Raw genomic sequence first — 22,658 nt, 5'->3', positions numbered from 1 at the left:
TTCATCACCTCAATCATATTAGAGCATTTTCATTATTCCAATAATAATAATAATAAAAAAAAACAAATGAACAGCAAAAAAAACTCATCACCTCTCAGTCTCTCTATGCTTCCCCTTCCGTACATAGCTGCTATTCTGTTTCCATCTCTCTAGTTTATTTGTATTTATAGTTTGTAAAAACAATCTTATATATGCAATATTACCCATATTTGTATTTTCACGTGGGGTTTCACTAATTATACAGTCCTGTGTTATATTTTTTAGCTTTCCTTTTAGTAATAAGAAATCTCTTTAACTTTGGCATTCAACATTTTGATTATAATATGTTGCAGAGGGAGTCTATTCATGTTTATCCTGTTTGGAGTTCATTGAGTATCTTGGATGTGTGTATATTCATGTCTTTGCTATTAATGCAAGAATATTAAAATATTGCTGTTAATTATAGTCCTTAAATTACATTAATTGTATTTTTCCCATCCATCACCATATTTTTGCTATCTTATAATAGTGACATACTAGTTGGTGCAAAAGAATTGCAATTTTGGACGGTGAATTTTACATCAGTATAACTAGACTCAAACACATCTTTATTAATCAAAATAGGAACCATTACAATCAACATATTTTGCCAACGAGAAATAAGTTTGTTTATTCCTGTAGCATAGAAATCTGTGCTTCAGGATTCAGTGAACTCTTGGAAAGCATTTTCTGCATCCTGCTGGTTGTGGAAGCATTTTCCCTGCAAAAAATTGTTGAGATGTTTGAAGAAGTGGTAGTTGTTTGGGGAGAGGTCAGGTGAATATGATGAATGAGGCAAAACTTCATAGCCCAATTTGTTCAACTTTGGAAAGGTTGGTTGTGCGAAGTGTGGTCGGGCATTGTCATGGAGAAGATTGGGCCCCTTTTGTTGACCAATGCCGGCTGCAGGTGTTGCAGTTTTCAGTGCATTTCATCGATTTGTTGAGCATACTTCTCAGATGTAATGGTTTCGCCAGGACTCAGAAAGCTGTAGTGGATCAGACCATCAGCAGACCACCAAACAGTAACCATGACATTTTTTTGTGCAAGTTTGGCTTTGGGAAGTGCTTTGGAGCGTCTGGTTTTTGCTGGTTGTCGTATAAAATCCACTTTTCATCACTTGTCACAATCCAATTGAGAAATGGTTCATTATTGCTGAGAATAAGAAGTCAACACTTCACAATGAGTTTTTAAAATTTTGGTCAGCTTATGAGGCTCCCACTTATAGAGCTTTTTCACCTTTCCGATTTGCTTCAAATGCTGAATGACCGTAGAATGATTGACGTTGAGTTCTTCAGCAACTTCTCATGTCGTTTAAGAGGATCAGCTTAGACGATTGCTCTCAATTAGTCATTGTCAACTTCCTGTGGCCGACCACTATACTCCTCATCTTCAAGGCTCTCGTCTCCTTTGCAAAACTTCTTTTTTTTTAGATTTATTTATTTAATGTATTTATTTCTCTCCCCTTACCCCTCCCCCCAAGTAGATTTTTCTGGGTGTTTATTCTTTTTATATAGTTTATATTAGTGAGATCATAGAATTTGTCCTTTTGGTCTGGCTTATTTTGGTCAGCATAATGTACTCAAGATTCATCCATGTTGTCATATGTGTTTCAATTTCATTTGTTCTTACAGTAACATAGTATTTCATCATATGTATATACCACATTTTATGAATCTATTCATTGGTTGATGGACACTTGGGTTGTTTCCATCTTTTGGAAATTGTGAATAATGCTGCTATAAAATCAGTATGTAAATGTGTTTGTGTCCCTGTTTTCAGTTTTTCTGGGTATATTCCTAGTAGGGGATTGTCAGATCATATGGCAGTTCAATATTTAGCTCCCTGAGGAAACACCAAACTGTCTTCCACAGAGGCTGCACCGTTCTACATGCCCACCAACAGTGAAGGAGTATTCCTATTTCTTTATATCTTCTCTAGCACTTATAGTTTTCTGATTTTTTAAAATAATGGCCATCCTATGATGTGTGAGCTGGTATCTCATTCCGGTTTTGATTTGAATTTCCCTAATAGCTAGTGTTATTGAACATTTTTTCATGTGCCTTTCGCCATTTGTATTTCCTCTTTGGAAAAATGTCTAAGTCTTTTTTCCATTTTATAATTGGATTGCTTGCTCTTTTATCATTTAGTTGTATCATCTCTTGATATAGTATGGAAATCAAACCCCTATTGGATATGTGGTTTCCAAATATTCTCTCCTGTTGAAGAGGCTGTCTTTTCACCTTCTTGACAGAGTCCTTTTAAGCACAAAAGTATTTAGGTTTGAAACCTTCACCTACCACCAGGTCTCGAAGATGTATCCCTACATTTTCTTCTAGAAGTTTTATGGTTCTAGCTTTTATATATAGGTCTTTGATGCATTTTGAGTCAATTTTTGTGTAAGGTATGAGATAGGGATCCTCTTTCATTTGCATATGGATATCCAGTTCTCTCCAGTACCATTTGTTGAATAGACTGTTCTTCCCCAGCTGGCTGGGCTTGACAACCTTGTCAAAAATCACTTGATCATAGATATGAGGGTTTGTTTCTAAACAATCATTTCAGTTCCATTGGGCTATATGTCTGTCTTTATGCCAGTACTATATTGTTTTTTTACCACTGTAGCTAAGTAATATTTAAAATCCAGAAGCGAAAGTCTTCCAACTTTGTTCTTCCTTTTTAAGGTTTTTCTGGCTATTTGGGGCTCCTTACCCTTCCAAATAAATTTGTAATTCACTTTTCCATTTCTTTAAAAAGGCTGTTGGAATTTTTATCAGGATTGCTTTGAATCTATTTATCAATTTGGGTAGAATTGACATCTTAATGATAGTTGTCCAATCCATGAACACAGAATGTTCTTTCATTTATTTAGGTCTTTGATTTCTTTTAGAATGTTTTGTAGTTTTCTGAATACATGTCATTTACATCCTTGGTTAAGTTTACTTCTAAATATTTTATTCTTTTAGTCACTATTGTAAATGGAATTTTTTTCCTGACTTCCTCCTCTGATTGCTCATTACTAATATGTAGAAACACTACTGATATTTGCCTATTAATTTTGTATGCTGCCACTATGCTGAATTTGTTGATTAGCTTTACTACCTTTGTTATAGATTTTTTCATGACTATCTTGGTATAGGATCATATCATCTGTGAAGAGCAAAGTTTTTGGAAAAGTTTGAATAAGGTTGGTATTAAATCTTCTTTGAATGATTGGTAGAATTCACCCATGAAGCCATCTGGTCCGGGGGTTTTCATTTTGGAGAGGTTTTTGGTGACTGTTTCAATCTCTTTACTTGTAATTGGTTATTGAAGTCTTCTATTTCTTCTAAGGTCAGTATAATTTGTTCGTGTGTTCCTAGGAATTTGCCCATTTCATTTGTGTTGTCTAGTTTGTTGGTGTATAGTTGTTCATAGTATCCTCTTACAATCTCTTGTATTTCTCTGTGGTCAGTAGTAATATCCCCATTTTATTTGCCTCTCTTTCTCTCTTTTGGTTGTTGTTCTAGCTAAGGGCTTGTCAATTTTGTTGACCTTGAAGAACCAACTTTTGGTTTTGTTAATTCTCTGTATTGTTTGTTTTCAGCTTCATTTATTTCTGCTCTGATCTTAGTTATTTCATTCCTTCTGCTTGCATGGGAAATAGTTTGCTGTTCTTTTTCTAATTCCTCCAGTTGTGTAGTTAGAGCATTGATTTTAGCTCTTCTTCTTTCTTAAAAAATTTATTTATTTACTTTTTTTTTCTTTGTTTGTCCCTTCCTCCCCCAAATGATTCTTTCTTCTGTTTGCTCATTGTTTGCTCACCTTCTCCAGGAGGCACCGGGAACCAAACTCAGGACCTCCCACATGAGAGGTGAGTGCCAAACGACTTGAGGTCACATCACTCCCTGTAGGCTGCAGTGTCTGCTGGCTTGTGGCATCTACTCGTTGTAGTGGAGGCAGTGTCTAGCATGTTGCAGCAAGGATGGTGTCTAGCTCATTGCCACAGGGGTGGTATCTAGCTTGTTTTGGCAGGGGCGGTGCCTAGGCTTGTTGCAGTGGGGGCAGCATCTAGCTTTTTGTGGCTAGGGTGGCATCTGCTTGTCTTCTTTTAGGAGGCACCGGGATCCGTCCCCAGGACCTCCCATATGGTAGGTGGGCACCCAACTGGTTGAGGCACATCCGCTTCCTTATTCTTTTTTAATGTAAGCATTAAGGGCTATAAATTTCCCTGTCAGCACTTCCTTTGTTGCATCCCATAGGTTTTGATATGTTGTGTTTTCATTTTCATTCATTTTGAGATATTTCTGATTTCTCTTGCAATTTCTTCTTTGATGCACTGAATATTTAAGAGTGTGTTGTCTAATCTCCATGTATTTGTGAATTTTCCCTTTTTCTGCCTGTTGTTGATATCCAGCTTTATTCCATTATAATCAGAAAAAGTGCTTTGTATAATTTTCATCTTTTTAAATTTGTTGAGAGGTGTTTTATAATCCAACATATGGTCTGTCATGGAGAAAGATCCATGAGCCCTTGCGAAGAATGTATATCAGGCTGTTTTGGGGTACAACAATGTTATGTATGTCTATTAGGTTCATTTATCATATTCAAGCTTTCTGTTTATTGATCCTCTGCCCAGATATTTTGTCCTATGATGAGAGTGGTGTGTTGAAGTATCCAACTATTATTCCAGAGACATCTACTTTTCCCTTCAGTTTTGGTAGTATTGGCCTCATGTAATTGGGGCATCCTCATTAGGTGCATATACATTTATGATTATTAATATATAATGTCCTTCCTTGTCTCAAATAACAGCTTTGCTTTTAAAGTCTATTTCATCCAATATAATTATAACTACTCCAGCTTTTTTTTTTTTTTTTTTTTGTTACTGCATGTGTGGAATGTCAGCCTTTCATTTTCAATCTCTTTGTATCCCTGGGTCTAAGGTGAGTCTTTTGTAGATGGCATATAGATGGCTCATATTTCTTATAAGTTCTTCCAGTCTGTATCTGTTGATCGCGTAGTTTAATCCATTAACATTCAATGTTATTACTATAAAGGCAGTTCTTCACCCATTTTGACTTTTGGGTTTTATCTGTCATATCTTATTTTCACCACTCTTTTTACACTCTTAGTTACTTTTACCGATATAATCTTTATTTCTAGACTCTCTTCCAAGCCCCTCTCACTTGTCTTTTCTTTTTATGCTGTAGCACTCCCTTTAGTATTTCCTGCAAAGCTGGTCTCCTGGTTACAAACTCTCTCAGTTTCTGTTTATCTGTGAACATTTTAAACTTGCCCTCATTTTTGAAAGACAGTCTTGCTGGATATAATATTTTTGGTGGGAAGTTTTTTTTTTTCCATATCTTAAATATACCACTGTCATCTTGTCTCCATGGTTTCTGATGAGGAATTAGCACTTTATATGCTAATGTGAAGAATTGCTTTTCTCTTGCTGCTTTCAGAATTCTCTTTTTATCTTTGGCATTTGACATTCCGGTTGGGATATGCTCAGAGTAGGTCAGTTTAGATCTTTTCAGATTGGAGTGTGCTGTGCTTCTTATCTCTTTTTACAGCTCCTTTTCATCTGTTTATTGCCCTTTCTTCCTTGCTGGAGGCTGAGTGGGAGCTGAGGATGAAGTTGGTACTGTAAGCTGTCCTTGTTGCCCAGGAACTGATGAGGTTTCGCCCACACTTCTCCCCTGTCAGGGGTGGGGGCAGAGCCGTAGCTGTGTGCAGTAATTAAAGGTGTAAAGGCCAGAACTGTCTGTAGTTGCCCAGAGAGATGCATGAAGCACAGGTCCCCCTCTTCCCTTGCCAGGGCTGGGGATAGAGCCACAAGTGTGTACAACAACCTTGTCCATGTGGGCCAAAAGTGACTGCAGTTGCCCAGAGAGGCTGAGGAAGCACTGTTCCTCATCCTGGCCTGTCAGGGGTGGGGATGGGGCCACAGGTGTGCACAACAGTCTTTTCTGTGTAAGCTGAAAGTGAGTACAGTTGCCTGGAGAGGCTGGTGCAGATCCCCCCAGGTTCCTGCTGGAGGTGGGATTGGAGCCCAGGCTACAGCAGCAATCTGACCTAGGTAAAAAGAAGCTGGTCCCTACCATCAGTGTGATTTTCAATCAGCCCCACCTCCCCTCATGCCAGAGGTGGAGTTAAAATGGAGGCCACGGGCCTCTTTCCAACTTGGATAGTTTAAAACTTTACGTGTATTTAGGACTGGATTTGAGCCAGTTATTAATCAGTAGCTGAAATCAGTGCCCATTTTTTCCTCCCCACTTTTTGGAAAACAGAGCTTCCAGCTCCAGCCAGGGAATAGTTTCTGAGGAGGCATCTTGCTTGTCTGTGGGGGATGGGCACTGGTCTCTATGGCATGGAGGGCTCTACTCATGAATCTTCACCACACATGGCAGTCTTCTCCTTCATTCTTCTAAGGATGTTGCAGGATGCTCTTCTGGTCTCCTGAGACCCCCAAACAGGTGGTTTAGATAGGTCTGGATGATTGCTAACTGCACTGGAGAATGAGCTAACTTTTGGAGCTTTGTATTCTGTTGCTCTTGCCCTTGTCCCTGGGCTGGCTTTTTTTTTTTTTAGTAGGTACTGGGGATTGGACCTGGGACCTTGTATATGCGATGCAGGCACTTATGTACTGAGCTACACCCACTCCCCTGGATTGGCTTTTAATAATTGGAATTTGTTTGTTTATAAGCTTACAGTTTTGAGACTGTGAAAATGTTTAAATCAAGGCATCATCAGGTGGTGCTTTTTCCCCGAAGACCAGCTGCCAGCAATTCTGGACTCCTCTGTTACATGACAAGGCACATAGTGGTGTATGCTGGTCTCTCCCTTCTCTTCTGCATTTCCTTGCTTCCAGCTTCTTGCTTCCATGACTTTGTCTGTATTCATCCCATTTATAAAGGACTCCAGTATGAGGATTAAGACCCACCCTGGACCATGCCTTAACTGAAGTAACCTATTTAAAATCGGTTTATACCCACAGGAATGGATTAGCTTTAAGAACATGATTTTATGGAGTTTGTAAAGTTCTAAATCACACATACCCCTCAGACCACCACCAGACAGATTGACCCAAAAAGACATGCTCCCATGCTGGATATGGGGGTTACTCTGCTCCCTCCAGAACCAAGACCAAGTATCTGCACTGGGAGCATGGGCCAGCTCTACACTGAGCCAGTGGGGGCGGGGGGGGGGGGGGGACAGCCAGGGCACCAAGAGGTCTTACCACTGTTAAGAAGCCTTTTTCCTGATTTGGTGCTGGATGTCCTTTAACAGAGTGAGCTGTTAGTGCAGTCCTTTAGGTGTTTTCTGCCAGTTCTTGCTGGTTGTTCAAAGCTTCTGTAAGGGGAATGGAGCCCTGAAGTGTCTCACTCTACCATCTTGATTCCTCCTTTTGTATTTTAATTATACAATCTTACATCCATAAAAGATGTATTAGCATGGCAGGTAATTTTATGTGGAGTATATTATACTCTGAATACCATTTTGCAGCTAGATGTGCTATTTTTATACTGAATTATGTTCATACATGTAGATCCAATTAATTTAAAGTGCTATAATTTTTTAAAAAGATTTATTTCTCTCCCCTCCCCATCCCCCTGCGCCAGTTGTCTCTTCTCTGTGTCTATTGGCTGTGTCTTCTTTGTCCGCTTCTGTTGTTGTCAGTGGCACGGGAATCTGTGTTTTTGTTGCGTCACCTTGTTGTGTCAGCTCTCTGTGTGGGCAGCGCCATTCTTAGGCAGGCTGCACTTTCTTTTGCGCTGGGCGGCTGTCCTTAAGGAGTGCACTCCTTGCACGTGAGGCTTCCCTACGTGGGGGATACTGCTGCGTGGCACGGCACTCCTTGCGTGCATCAGCACTGCACATGGCCCAGCTCCACCCAGATCAAGGAGGCCTGGGGTTTGAATCATGGACCTCCCTTGTGGTACACGGATGCCCTAATGGGCCAAGTCCACCACCTTAAAGTGCTATAAGGTAATTCCTTAGAGAAAGAGAAATGTGGCAAATATTAAATGTGGTGTCTCTATGTAGAGTACATGGAAGTTCTCTGTATGACGTTACTTTTCTGCAAGTTTAAATTATTTCAAAATAGAAATATCAGTACTAATTCACTATATTAGGAATATGCAGTTGAAAAGGAAATGGGGAAATTTATAACAATGACACAAATAATTAGCAAAGAATTTAACAGAAAAAAGGTCAAAGGGCTTATCTGAAAAAATTATATATTGCCATTCTGTTTTACAATTTACTGTAGAATTTCATGTAGTATTTTTGCTTTGTAATCATCTGCCTCCTAATTCCCCTCTTCCTAATTTCTATCAGTTGGAGAAATATAGACAAATGAAGACGACATCTTGGACTTTGAGATGAAAGCTGCATTTGAACATGGACTTGAACAAGCCCAGTACCAATTCAGGTACTGTCAAAACTCTCACGGTGAGTTGCTGATGGTCTGAGCTGCATAATAGTCATGTAAAATAAGACCATGTTCCAACAAATGACCTTTTATGGTTAATTAACTGTAACACAAGTGTATAGAAATATGTGAAAATGAAGCATTTAAATCCCATTCCCTACCTTAGTCCAGTGGAATTGCACATTGTAGATGCCAGGTGGCTTCCAACAGGAGACACACTTACACTGAGCTAATGGTTGCTGAGTCTGTCCAGGCATGGAGGACAGTAGGTCCAGTCCATTAGCCAATTGAGAACCTTTGGAGGGAGGTCGTCCTCCTCCTTTAGGAAAGCCGAAACTTGAGCATCTTTTCTTGGTTTCCTTCTCTGGAAAGCTAGTTTGGAGCTCTTGCCATTGGCTAAAGGTTTGCAAACATGAACATATATTGACATTGGCATTGCTAATCTGACCCTGGGCTTGGCACCTGTCTAGACTTTTTTGGGGAAGGCAGGAAAACTAGCCTGGCACCCTGGACTCTTTTGAGGCAGAGGCTCCTTAGGAGCACCTGAACTGCTGACATGTTTCTCCAAAAGCAGGTCTATGACAAGTCTTCCAGACCAACCTATTCACGTTTCCTTGCCCACCTGCATCCCCCTCATCCTGCCACACTCTGTGTCCCAGGAATTCAGGGAATCAAATATTCTATGCGGGGGGGGGGGGGGGGGGGGGGGGGGGGGGGGGGGGGGGAGAATCAATTTTATCTTTTTTACTTTTTTTTTTTAGGAGGTACCGGAGATTAAATCCGGGACCTCATACATGAGAAGCGGGCACTCAACTACTCAGCTACATCTACTCCCCATGGGGGGCAATTTTATAGCGGGAAAAGAGGTCTATTTATTTGGAAATAGAGAAATGGTACCAAATACAAGCTCCCATTTTCCTACTCTTTTTTTCTCAGCAGAAAGCCCTTAGGGTCTGTCTGCCTGGACTGTCCAATACTTTTCTGTGATGAAGGGAATGTTCTCTATCTGTATCTGTGCTGATCTTGAAATATGACTTTTGGCTGAGGAACTTTAATTTTAATTAGTTTTATTTCAAAAGACCTCGTATGGCTACTGGCTGCCATACTCAACAGTGTAGCTCTAGATATTTTTGCCCTTTGGACAGATATGGCTGGTGGTAGGTGTGTCTGTTATTTCTGGACGCTAACTTAGCTGTGCCCCTTCCTATCTCTGGAGAGCTGGAGGCTTGGGCATCATCCAGGCAGAATTAGGCGTCACAGCCTGAGGCACCCTCCTGTGTACTCAGGCCTGGACCTGTTTTCACAGGTCCCAATCTCCCCAGGGTTTTTTCAGCAGGACTTCTCTCTCACTGGCTTATTTCCTCCCAAGTCAGAAGTCTTAACTTCATTTTGCTTAGGAAAATACAATTTGGCAACCCTTTCTTCTCACCAATTCATACTAACCAGTATAAAAACGTTGATTATGTATTTTGAACACAATTTACAGTCTGCCACCAATCATGTTCTCCCCTACAAGAGGTAAAACTCCCTGGTCATATGGGCTGCCACGGGCTTTCTTCATTCTCAGTGGAACTTTTAAAATATATATTTTATTTTTATATATACTGGCTAAGAAGTCATTGAATAGGTAGGGGCAAGGAAATAAAATCGAGAAGAAACTAGAAAGGATTTGAGTAATGTGAGAGGGTCTAAATAGCAGCAATTTATAAATGCAGACCTAGGATGATGTCAAGGATGCTGAATAATTTCAAATGGATTTCTTGTTTTAGTGAGCTGTAGGAAATATAAACAGCTCAATCTATTTAACCTGTAAGACAATGCTGAGTAACTGTGCAAACAAAAGGGCTATTGCTCCTTCAGGACTAGAAATACCTTTTGAGCACAAATAGTTTATTGGAGGTGGGTGGTGGAAATAGTGGTAGGAGGACCGGAGGAAAGACACAGAAAAGGGAAAGCAGCCAGTAAAGCAGCTGCCACCGTGGGTGAATGTGTGTAATCCCATGGAGGAAATTCTGAGAAGTTGTAAGAATGTACTTCAGAAATGCTGTACACAAGGGAAGAGAGTGATCTGGTATTTAGACTTGAATTCCCATTAACCAGTGATTGAAGGCTGCAGAGCAGAAGCAGTGGCCTCTCATGGTTTTAGAAAAAAAGCCTGCAGGAAAAGAGATACTGCTGTACATCAGAGGAAGCACACAGAAGAGGGGAAGCCAGAGGGATGGGCCTGGCACCAACAGCCTCTGCTGCAAGTATTGACTTAGAATGCTCAGGAGAACCTAGCAGCATGGTGATTTTGTGAATACATTTTAGTAATTCTTTTTTTTTTCTAAAGATTTATCTCTCCCCTTCCCCATTCCCTGCTCCCCCCAGTTGTCTGCTCTCTGTGTCCACTCACTGCATTTTCTTCTGTGTCTGCTTGCATTCTCAGCAGTCCCGGGAATCTGTTTCTTTTTGTTGCATCATCTTGCTTCGTCAGCTGTGTGTGTGGCACCATTCCTGGGCAGGCTGCACTTTTTTCGTGCTAAGCAGCTCTCCTTACAGGGCACACTCCTTGTGCATGGGGCTCCCCTACATGGGGGACACCCCTGTGTGGCACAGCACTCCATGTGTGCATCAGCTCTGCACGTGGGCCAGCTCTTCACATGGATCAGGAGGCCCTGGGTTTGGACACTGGACCTCCCATGTGGTAGGTGGATGCCCTATCCGTTGGGTCAAATCCACTTCCCTTAGTAATTCTTAATGTCTCACTAGTTACTAGTGTGTAGTCCTCATACTGTTTTTAGAAGTCTACGCAAGAATGGGTATAGCTCAGTGGTGGTTGAGTATATGCTTCAAACGTTTGAAGTCCCAGCTTCAATCCCCGTTACCTCCTTAAAAAAAAAAAAAAAAAAAAAAAAAAAGAGTCCATGCAGTATCATGTCTTCTATATGAACTAAGAGAGACATTCTCAAATCATTCACAATCCACCAAAAGGTCCCCAGCCCAGGAGACCACAGAACAAAGCTAAGTGCCTCCTTTCTGCTTTAACCAGAGTGGAGGCAATCAGGGTCTAGGGGACTTCAAGTGAGACTGGACATAAGGAGTCTATTACATTTATTGCATTTTCTGTGAAGTAATTCTTGACCATAGCAGGAAGGTGAGCTATAAAAAGAGGGTCCCCAGGGGAGTGGGTGTAGCGCAGTGTTTGAGTGCCTGCTTCACATGTATGAGGTCCTCTTTCTAGTGCCTCCTAAAAAATTTTTTTAAAATATAAAAAAACAGGGTTCCCAACAGAAACAAACACCATTTCAGTTTTTTAAAATTATTACTACATTTTAGGAAACAAGTTATATATACTTGCAATGGTGGTATGTTCTGGTCTTTAAATGGTAGCGTTCCTCACTAACGTCATGTAGATACCTGCCCTCTGTGAGTACCCTGATGCTTTATAAAGCTTGTGCGCCAACTGAAAGATTTTCCACATTTGTCACATTTATAGGGTCTCTCTCCAGTGTGAATGACCTCATGTCGATGAAGATTTGTCTTGAAACTAAAAGTTTTCCCACATTCTGTACATTGAAAGAATTCCTCCTTGGTATGGGTTCTTTGATGCTGAATAAGATCTACATTCCGACGAAAGGACTGCCCACATTCACTACATTTATGGGTATGCTGTTCAGTGTGAATTTGTTGGTGGCTCATAAGGGTTGAATGCCGACCAAAGGCTTTTCCACATTTGTGGCATTTATGGGGTTTTTCTCCACTATGGGTTAACTGATGTCGAATAAGAGTTGAATTCTGACTAAACATCTTGTCACATTCACTACATTTATAGGGTTTTTCTTTGGTATGAATCCTCTTATGGTCAACAAGATAGGTGAACTGACGGAAAAACTTTCCACAGTCATGACATTTATATGGATTTTTTTGCGGGTGACACTGTTTATGGGCAATAAGAACCGACTTCTGTTTGAAGGCTTGTCCACATATGTTACACTCAAAGGGATTCTCTGAAGAGTGAATTCTTTGATGGCGAATAAAATTTGCCTTACGTCTCATGACTCTTCCACATTCACTGCATTCATAAGATTTTTTAAGAATTTGCTTATGCCTCAAAAGCAAGGATCTCTGATTAAAGGGTTTCCTGTAATTGTCATATCTGCCCCATTTCTCCCTTCTTTGAGGATTCTGATCTTGAGGTAGGTTCAGGTTTTGAAGGAAGCCCTTGTTACATTCATCACCACCAGCAGGGAATGCAAGCCTGGAATTGTCCACAAATTCCTGACATGCAAATAATTTTCCTGAAGATCTCCTGGTCCTTTTCTGCTTTACCACTGTTATCTTATATGATTCTGTTTCTTCAGAAATTTTCTGCTCTGGAGTTAGCTTTTTCATTATGCATCTGGCTTCAGAACCTAGGCAAAGAGAAGAAAATAGATAAATGAACCATGCACTGCAGAAAGAAAAAAAAAACAAAGAAACAAAACCGAGAAGCCAGTTGTTTGCAACAAAAGACAATCAAACGAAACTAAGACATGCTCACTTTATTACATCATTATTCTAAAGAGGCCAAATGGTGAATTTCATAGTACTCTTAACAACAGAAAGCTTTTGACATCAACTAATCAACTAGAGAATGCACAAGAGTGTGTGCCAGGGAATGTGAGAACAGAAGAGATCCATTCCATTATTGGAAAAGCCATTCACCCTCAGGCTGCGCCCTGCTGATATGTATCAGCAGTGTCACATCAGTGTAGGAAAGGAAGCATTTTACACTTTCTAGATAAGTACGTTTTTAATAATTCTGGGTGAAAATGTTCCTTAAAAATGGAGAAAGTATAGGATAGAAAAGTATAGGATAGAACCAAAGCAGTAGGTACAAAAGTCAACTGAACAGAGAAGTGCTTCTCAACGGGGGGCATTTTTGTTCCCCAGGGGACATTTGGCAGTGTGTGGAGACATTTTTGATTATTACAGTGGGGGGTGGGGGTATGCTCCTGGCATCTAGTGGGTCAAGGCCAGGGATGCTGCTAACATCCTATAATGCACAGGACAGCCCCCACAAAAGGGAATTTTCTATCCCAAAATGTCAGTACTGCTGAGCTTGAGAAACCCTGGAGTAAAGGAGGTGAAAAGGGGAGAAGGGGCAAGAAGGACAAAATCAGTAGGGCAAAACAGGAACCCCAAGGGAGTATGACAAACCAAATGAAAGCAAGGTAACAAGAGATAAGTAATGAGAGTAAAGGAGTTCCTAGGATGGCAGGAGTGCCGTCGCTCAGAAACACTAGACCAGCTACTTCAGAGAAGCAGTTTACTGCAACAAAAAGATGATGGGCTTTGGAGAGACTTGAAATCAAATCCCAACTCTGTCAACCTACCAGCTGTGTGCCAGAAACCTTACACTTGTAGTTTCCCTCGCTGGAGAATGGGGGAGATGCTCACACCTGCTACCTTCCCAGGGCAGGAGGATGAATGATAGAATATGTGCCCCACGCCTGACTTGGTGCCTGGTGTACGGAACGGGCTTCACGAGCGGGACTTCCCTTCCTTGTCGCCATTTTCATTTGGCCCTCCTCCTCACCCACCTGGGCAAGCACTACCGGAAGCCTTCCTATTCCCAGCTCTCGGCAGATCCAGCATCCATGACTCTTCCCAGTGCTCCAGCTGAGAGATGACCTCAGGTTTGGGAAAGTGAAATCCTACCCATGGGGAAGTAAACGGGATGCGGCAGTTAGTGAGTCGCAGACAGACATCCCAGAGCTCAGTCTAAACCCCTTCGGTCACAGTGATAAGCAGAGAGGGCTGGTGAGACTAGAAATTGGCACAGCCTCTGCAGACACATGGCAACCTTTATTGAAACCTGAATAATATTTGTACCCTTGGACCTGAAACCTTCACTCTTAGGGGAAGGACTAAATAAAGTATAACAAGTTAACACAATGAAGGTATGCGTTAGGCAGGTATTAAAAACTCAGGTTTTCAAAGAATATTAAAATAGGAAAAAGCTCCCTATGTATTAGAAAGCAGAACACAAACCTCATATATAGCATGATCAAAATTTTGTTCTAAAAAACGATATGATTATATAAGAAAAGACTAGAAAACAGTAAACTAAAATATTAATAGTGGTTATTTCTGGGTGGGGGACCTGCAGATGATTTTTAATTTCTATTTTATTCATTGATGTATTTTCCAAAGTTTCTATAATAAGTATGTATTATTTTAATAAATAATAAGAGAGTAACAGATGCATTCTCAAATATAGATATTTGATATATTAAAAAGTACAAATTTTCTTGAAAAATTATTTGGTAATATGTGTATGTGTAAGACCTTAAAGTGCTCATAACCTTTAATTCAAATATTTCAGTTCTGGGAAGGTATTTTGGAGAATAATTAGAAATGTATTTAAAGGTTTATGGTAAGAAATGTCCATCGGAACATCATAATATAGAAAATGATAAACCTGCATGCAAGCAAGCAAACAAACAAAAACAAAGCCAAGCTAAAAGTACCAAAATGGAAAAATGATTCACTACTATGGATCACACAATGGAATTATATTATGATCACTATTTATGATGCATCAGTATGAAGTTTAAAAGGGATTACAGGGAAGTAGGTTTGGCCCAATGGATAGGGCATCTGCCTACCACGTGGGGAGGTCCAAGGTTCAAACCCCGGGCCTCTTGACCCATGTGATGAGCTGGCCCATGCGCAGTGCTGATGTGCGCAAGGAATGATGTGCCACACAGGGGTGTCTCCCGCATAGGGGAGCCCCATGAGCAAGGAGTGCACCCAGTAAGGAGAGCCGCCCAGTGCGAAAAAAATGTGCAGCCTGCCCAGGAGTGGCGCCGCACACATGGAGAGCTGATACAGCAAGATGACACAACAAAAAAGAGGCACGGATTCTGGGTGCTGCTGACTAGAATATAGGCAGACACAGAAGAACACACAGTGAATGGACACAGCAGACAACTAGGGGTGGGGGGGGGGTGGGGAAGGGGAAAGAAAGAAATCTTTAAAAAAATAAAAGGGATTACAGAATTATATATAGAATATGCTCAGCTACGTTTTTTAAAAACATAGGACCCAAGCCTAGAAGAAATTCTAATTAACAGTGTTACCCGGGTATGTTTTCCCCTCCCTTCATACTCTTCTGTACCTTCCATATATTTAATTATACTCTTGTAAGGCTTTTAAAAAGACAGTTAACATTACAAAAACCAGAGGTGTGTAGACAATCCCACAAGAGGTGGTCAAGACTGTGCAAGGAATGTTAGCGGGGTGGGAAGCGGGGTCAAACGTGTGGCCCCAGAAAGAAAAGTATTCCTGCGTCTTTACCTCTCCCATAGTAGGAGACAGCGCTTGGAATAAGACAAAGGGAGGCTCCTGGGAAGATGGAAGCACTGAAGGTTCAGAAATGAAGTTAAGAATGACTTCCTGGGCATCCACTGATGTTGCAAACAAGGAATTCGCTCATTTCCAGATAGAAGAAAGCAAAAGAGATTTTTTAAGAGAAGCTAGCCTTTGGAATCAAAATTGGCCATGATCTTTACAAGTGCTAGAGATCATACAGATGGGGAAGATGGGGTGAGGGTGGCGGCAAAGAACAGATTAAGAGTCTCTGAACTCTAAAATAAAACGCAACTATTCATAACCAAGATCCACAACCCCTTATCTGAAACACAGGTGTGTTTCAGGATTCAGAATTAGGCTAGATTTTAGAAAACTTATATTACATAACTCCCCGAATAGGATCTGGACCTGCATCCCCAATCACATTGACATTTCTGAAACTAAATATACAGATATGCACACCAAGTGGGAAAAAAAGGATTAGGAATAGTGTCATGTCAGATGAAATCAGGGTTTGACACCTGATGATTTCAGGTCAGGTTTTGTAGCCAAATGAATTATAAAAATATTTCTGGTGTTCTGAGTTTTTTCTGATTTTGGAATTGCAGATAGGAGGCTGAGGATATGAGGAGATACTCAAAACACAAACAAAGCCAAAACCTAAGACCAAGTCATTACCCAACAAGATCATGTTTTTATAATTCTCCAGCATCACATCTCGGTAGAGGTGCTTCTGGGCCCAGTCAAGATTTTCCCACTCATCTCTGCTGAAGTACAAAGCTATGTCCTCAAATGACAGCAACTCCTGGGGGGAAAAAAAGTTAATTACAACTTTGATTCTTACAGTAACTGTGGGAGTTATTATTCTATAGGTGAGGAAACTGAAGTTTGATGAGGTAAAGGGACTTGGCCAAGTCACTTTATCAATAAGTAGTGATTTCAGGAATCAACTCACAACTTTTGACTCTAAAGCCAGGCACATTCTGCCTTCTGTTCCACAGGTTGACGAACTCTTACTGTAAAGGGCTGGCCAAATAGTAAATATTTTTGGCTCTGCAGGCCGTTTTGTCTCTGCTGCAGCTATTCAACTCTGCTGTTGCAGTGCAGAAGCAGCCACAGGAAGACAGATGGGCATGGCTGTTCCAGTAAAACTTCATGAACAGGTGCAGCCCACTCTGCCCACCCTGCTCCATAAAATATTACTTTTTTACAGATAATATACGTCTACATTAGATATATAAAGAATGGGCAAGTGAGTTGAGAGTAATAAAATCTGCAACTGGAAGGGTGCAGACTGCATGCGTCTATCAGGTACCCATAGGAAACAGACGGCACACACAGATGAGATAGCTAAGGACAGGTTAGTGTGAGAATATGTACAAAGGAATGGACAGGCTTCGTGGAAACCACCAAGGTATGTTGAAGCATGACACACTGGGTCTGATGGAGTAAGGTCAGAGACAACCAAAATGTCAATGGAAAGGGTGCAGGACTGTAGCTGAGGCCTTTGAGAAGGCAGCCACTGCCATCCTGCAGCCTCGCTGTGGGAATAACCACCACCTGCCTTCCTGCCCCTGCTTTCTGTCCCCCTCCATCCCATGCTAGAAGCCAACCAAAAGCCAGAGGCAAAGGAACCCATGGACACTGGATTTCAAGGTCAGCTCCCAGGGTGCAGACTGAGGTGGAGAGTGGATCTGGAGGGGCAAACGTCATCCAGCACAATGGGGGAGCCAGAAGCGGATCTTGGTAATGGTGTGCCTGACTCATGTGGGCTGAGATGGGGATGCCCCAGTTGTGCAAGTGCCGCCTCTGGAGCTGAGGCTTGCTGTACAACACTCTCCCTTCTCTTGTAGTATATTACATCGTTTAGAGTTATTTTGTGCAGAAAAAGGGTAAAAATTATCTATTGCTTAATTGAGCCGTAATTGGAAACATCCACCCCTATCCTGAGAAGCTTCAAGTAGCTCTGCTCTGCAGACAAAACCAGAATCTCCCAAATCTCAGGCCTTTCTTTCCTTCCTCTCAACCCTGACTTCTATAGCTATGGTTTCAGACTCCCTCTTGCCATCACCCTGATGTCCCTCCTTTGACCAGACTTGCTCTGCCATCTCCTCAACTTGACCTTGCCACCCACCTGCATTCTCTGTTACCTACAAGAAGGTTAACAAGCACTGGGGGAACACTTGGGCTGCATCCCCCTAGACCTGGCTCTGCAAAGGTGCTGTTAAGGAGCCCTTAGGGTTGCTCAGTGCATCTGCTCTCCACATTCCTCAAAACCCATTGTTCCTTCAGTAAGCCTTTACTGAGGGCCCATGTGACAGCTTTTGTGCTGTGTGCCAGCGGGTAACATAGCCAAACAACTTCAGGTAGCAGGAAAGAGCTACCCATGACTGGGCCCCGCCCAACTCTGCTTGGAGGGCGCCCCAGACCCACTCAGTGCACAGCCTGCACAACCACAGTGGCTTCAGGCAGATGGGTGACACCAAGAGGTAATCGGGTCCAGGCCAAGTTGCTCAGCCCCATTCCCCTCCCCCCCCCCCCCAGAAGGCACCACCAGCTCTTCCCAGAAAACAGCCCTCAGACACACTCTCTAGTTCCCTCACTTTCCTGCCACTCCCCTGGGTTTCACCTCTGTTTTTACTTACACCCCTCCTTCTCAGAAAAAAGCTTTTCCCTTCTCCTGGCACTCCCTCCTCCTCTCTTTGACTTCATCCTCTCACATTTCCTCCAGGCTCTTGCTCCAAAGGACTTCCTTTCCTACATATTTGCCCTCTTTCCCCTCTCCACTAACCCTGAGCCTACAAGAACGCTCAGATCTCATGTACCTTAAAAAAAAAAAGACAATCCTTGCTCCCTCCTTCCGTCTTGCTCCTACTCTCTCCTCTTTCCTCACTGCACCTGCCTCCCCTCCCTCCCCCCCCCCCCCCAGCCATTCCTCTGGAGCTGTTCTTCTAAGCCTCCCACTGACTGCCTACTGGGAAGCACAGGAAGGAGGAATCTAATCAACTCAATTCAGGAAAGTCAGAGATTTCAGAAATGATTTTTTAGGTGAGTGTTAAAAGATGAGCAGGTGATTTTGCCTATTGACAGAGAGAACAGCATGTACAGAAGGATGGTGGAACGAAAGCACCGTACGCTGCTTTGTGCACATTCTTTGGCTGTTGGGGAGAGGGTGGAGATGGAGCTTCAATCCCTCAGACAATGGGGACACACTGGAGCCACATGGTCAAACTCTCTCTGGGCCAAGATGGTTCTTCCCGAAGATCTGCTGCTGGCGATCCTTGACTCCTCTGTCACATGGCAAGGCACACGGCAGCATCTGCTGGTCTCATCTCTTCTTCTCAGCCTCGGAACTGTAAGCTAATAAATCCCCATTGTAGAAGCCAACCCATTTCTGTTATAGTGTTTTCGGCAGCTCAGCAGCCTAAAGCAACCTGGATCTGAACCTAACTTCACAGGCTATGCTCTTTACATTGTTCCAAGAGGTCAAACAAACAAACAAAAACCCCGTGATACAGATGGCTTGACCTGAACAAAGGGGTTATAGCCTTACCCCGACAGCAGTGGTTGTAAGGGAGGAAGCAGAGGAAGTACAGCTCACCTTCCACCTGGCTGGTGGGTGCACAGCTTCCATGGCCTGGTCTTTTGAGGTGGGACAGGATTCCAATGTTCAGGCTGAGCTGAAGGAGAAAAGACAGGGAGTAAGGCCAGCCCTCACGTGAAACTCTCTCACTTGGCAGACCTGGGACAGTGGAATTCCACTGACAGTGGAATTCCTCCCAAATACCCAAGCTAATATAAAGCCATTGTGCTTGGTTTGGGAATATATGATAAAATGAGTTACAAAAGTAGGAAAGTAGTCCTCTTAGGAATTTCTGAAGCTAGATCAATTTTCAAAGCTTTTAACCTAGTGAATCCATGGTTCCCTCTCCCTGCCCCCGTACAGTGTCAGCTGAGTGTCAAAACTATTTTAGGACTGCTACTAAGGTGTCAGGCTACATATCATACACGTGGAGGTCATGTAAGTTCAATATTGTTAATCTTAGGGACTCTATGCAGAGTCCCTAAGGTGATCTTCATTTTCTTGTGCTTTTCTGTATTTTCCAGATTCTACAATGAACTTACTTTACTCTCATCAAACAAACTCACACACACAATAAATAGGTTTTATCCCCCCCATCACCTGTCATTTGAAAATAAAATTAGCCACATGTGGTAGTATAAGGCTTTTATGGACCCCAGAAAAGATCATATTCTTAGAGCTAATCCCTTCCTGTGGGTGTGAAACTATTATAGGTGGGACCTTTTGATTAAATTACTTCAGTTAGGGGTCTTTTGATTAGATTATTTCAGTAGGGCATGACCCAGGGTTGGTCTTAATTCTCTTACTAGAATCCTTTATAAATGGGATGAATACAGACAGAAAGCCACAGACTGAGAAAGCCACAGGTAGAGCAGCCAGAAGTTGAAAGCAAAAGAGCCCTGAGGAGAAGAGACCAGCAGACACTGTCCTGTGCCTTCCCATTGTGACAGGAGTCCAGGATCACCAGCAGCTGTGCCTTATAACTGTAAGGTGCAAGCCAATAAACTCCCATTGTAAAAGCCAACCCATTTCTGGGATATTGCTTTTGGCAGCTTTTAGCAAACTAAAACACCATCAAATTGGCAAGACATAGAGACACTAATCTCCAAGCTGACCCCCCTCCCTCAAGCCTGGCTGTAATGACCTGAAATAAGGTCACTTCAAGTAATGCCACAGGGCTATTTCTTTTTTAGAGCTTTAAAGGCCAGCGTGTCCCCAATCCTTCTCTACTGCTTGTCCCACCCACTAACAAGCAGATTTGGGAGGTGTTTTGGGTTCCCACAGCCACCCTCTAATTCAGTGATCACTAGACAGACTCACATGATTCAACAACAGTAACAACATGAACTTTCTCATCTGGGAACTGTAGGGACACATCTACAGAGCCCTCTCAGGCCTCAGGCTTCAGAGCTATTATATTATAGGAAGCTGGCCCCTCTGGCACATGCTGCTCCTTAGGACCCCAGCACAAAGGCCAGGTGCACATCATAAATCTTGATATTTAAGTTAAGCAGTTCTCACAGGCTGGCATGTTGCCTCCAGTGCATAGCATGGCACCTTTAATCAACACTTTTCATGCACAACAGTTCTCTAGGCTAATCCAAGGCTCTATACCAGGGGGCCAGCCTCCCCTGGAGAAGAGTAACTTTAAGTAAACCAGGCCTGCTTCTTTTAACTTTCCTTGCAGGAGGTTTTAAATTCAGAGATCCTAGGGCTAGCACCAGTTCAGCTTAGGAAAAAAAAAATTAAGTCGTTTGTGTCCAATAAAAATTACATGTAACATTAGAAAAAAGAATTAACCACTCAGTCTACACACACAAAGATACATGCTGTTAATTTATTTGTGGGTTTCCTTCCCTTTTTTTTTTTTAAAAAAAACAAAAACCCTTACAGATAAATTCCAAATACATTTTGATTACATAACATCATTCACTCATTCAATATATTACCTAGGTGCAGAAAAGGGACCATTAGTCTAAATTCCAGAAAGAGCCGTCAAAAGAAACAAAGTCACCAATATAATCAAGGCTGCAGATTTACGGAAAGAGAAAACTGCTGGAGCAGGGAGGGAAGATCTGGGGAAGTTGAGTAAGAGTCTCAAAATGGTGAGCAGGTTAAGGGCAATTAGAAGTTACAATGATTACTGGACATTAAAGTACCTCCTTACAGAGGAGGCTCTTACAAGGCAGGGGACACACAGACACTGGTCAGCGCGGCATATCTGTCTATTTCTAATAGGTTGTCTCTACTCAATGGAAACTGGCTCGATGTCAAGTGTTGCTTAATCTGCAACTTTGCCTGGCATAACTTGTTTTTCTGGAAACCCCCCGTGGTCAATTGTTTTTGTTTTCTGGAAAGTCCCCTGTCTCGCCTGCAATGCCCAATGCAGGTGGCTATTTTATTCGACTTGACATATCTTAGGAGACACACAAATTGAAAGGAGGCTTAAAGTCGGTTCTTTTCTTCCCATGGCTACTGGAGGGGCATGAGAATCGACCCATTCCAAGTGTTTCCTTTCCACAAACCTCTAAACTGAGCACACCTGTACACCAGAAACCAACCGCCAGTTAAAGAACTAATAATAAACTGTCTCGCCTAAAGAACATTTGGAAAGTCTCAAATATCCACCAATCATAATTCTTAACAATTTATGTAGTTTTTCTCTTTTTCTTTAAAAACCTTGCTTGAAAAACGCAAAACGGGACACAATTTGAGTTGCTGCCCAAACGTGTGCTCCTTAAATTGCAATTCTAGGACCCCAAATAAACGCTTTTGTTTACTTGCAGCTCAGTCTGCAATTCCTTCAGGGACAAACCAAACCATAACCAAACCACAGTATTAGTCAGCGTTGAACTCGCAAGACTTTGTTCCTCTTCCAGGCTGAAGATGCGACACCCCCCAAAAAGACTGTAAAGCTCGTGCCACAGCCCTCAAGACCTTCCGTAAAGGCCCTGGAAGGGGCCCTGGAGGCCCGGCGGAGTTACGCCTCCCACGGCTCCCGGCAGACAGTTACCTTCTCCCCACACCTGCTCGGTGCCTCCTTCCCCCTCTTCCCCGCCGCAGCCTCTTCCGGGGAGCCCTCAGGGTGGCCTTTTGCGTTCGCCCGGTTCCTGGGCCGCCTTGAGGTCCGGTCGTCGACCCCGCCCTTAACCCCAACTGGTCGCCTGAGGTGGCGGACGAGGAAGAACCACCGATTCAACCTTGGTCCACTTTCCGTGCCCCCCGCCGCGCTCCCCGCCGCCTCTCTAGGAACAGCGGAGGCTTGCAACTCTCTGGTCAGGCCCGTAAGTGCCGCGGCCGGGC

General features: G+C 42.5%; 1 protein-coding gene and 1 long non-coding RNA gene across 4 annotated transcripts in view; one reads left to right on the top strand and one right to left on the bottom strand.

The window, feature by feature from the left end:
• Nucleotides 1-12,241, top strand: part of LOC105746542 (uncharacterized) — a 21,408-nt gene extending 9,167 nt beyond the window's left edge. The window contains exons 2-3 of the long non-coding RNA XR_001118871.4: nt 8,341-8,454; nt 11,913-12,241. This is a non-coding gene — a long non-coding RNA (uncharacterized lncRNA). The remainder of the gene's footprint in view (nt 1-8,340; nt 8,455-11,912) is intronic.
• On the bottom strand, nt 10,005-22,658 carry ZNF789 (zinc finger protein 789). 3 transcript variants are annotated; one of them, XM_071211148.1, is made up of 6 exons: nt 22,369-22,544; nt 19,374-19,452; nt 18,908-19,132; nt 16,451-16,577; nt 13,999-14,112; nt 11,720-12,828 (listed from the first exon to the last, which is right to left on the bottom strand). In XM_071211148.1, the coding sequence occupies exons 4-6, from the start codon at nt 16,482-16,484 to the stop codon at nt 11,822-11,824; spliced, it is 1,155 nt and encodes a 384-aa protein (XP_071067249.1). In that variant the 5' UTR covers nt 16,485-16,577; nt 18,908-19,132; nt 19,374-19,452; nt 22,369-22,544; the 3' UTR covers nt 11,720-11,821. The 3 variants fall into 3 exon arrangements, with proteins under 3 accessions (XP_058141804.1, XP_012382291.2, XP_071067249.1); XM_058285821.2 differs by lacking the exon at nt 18,908-19,132 and having other exon boundaries at nt 10,005-12,828; nt 22,369-22,658; XM_012526837.4 differs by lacking the exons at nt 13,999-14,112; nt 18,908-19,132 and having other exon boundaries at nt 10,005-12,828; nt 22,369-22,624.

Source organism: Dasypus novemcinctus, chromosome 23, assembly GCF_030445035.2.
Source record: "Dasypus novemcinctus isolate mDasNov1 chromosome 23, mDasNov1.1.hap2, whole genome shotgun sequence".
Taxonomy (NCBI): Eukaryota; Metazoa; Chordata; class Mammalia; order Cingulata; family Dasypodidae; genus Dasypus; species Dasypus novemcinctus.
The sequence above is the reverse complement of the archived record's forward strand: the minus strand, read 5'-3'. Positions and strand labels throughout refer to the sequence as shown.

What these genes read in the sequence shown, in the direction of transcription:
- ZNF789 (XM_058285821.2), bottom strand. Translation starts at nt 19,406, where the DNA reads ATGGAAGCTGTGCACCCACCAGCCAGGTGGAAG. An exon ending in ACCCACCAGCCAGGTGGAAG is followed by an intron (nt 16,578 to 19,373) that starts GTGAGCTGTACT and finishes TTTTCCCCCCAG; the next exon opens with GAGTTGCTGTCATTTGAGGA. An exon ending in TTCCGGTAGTGCTTGCCCAG is followed by an intron (nt 12,829 to 13,998) that starts GTGGGTGAGGAG and finishes CTCTTTGCCTAG; the next exon opens with GTTCTGAAGCCAGATGCATA.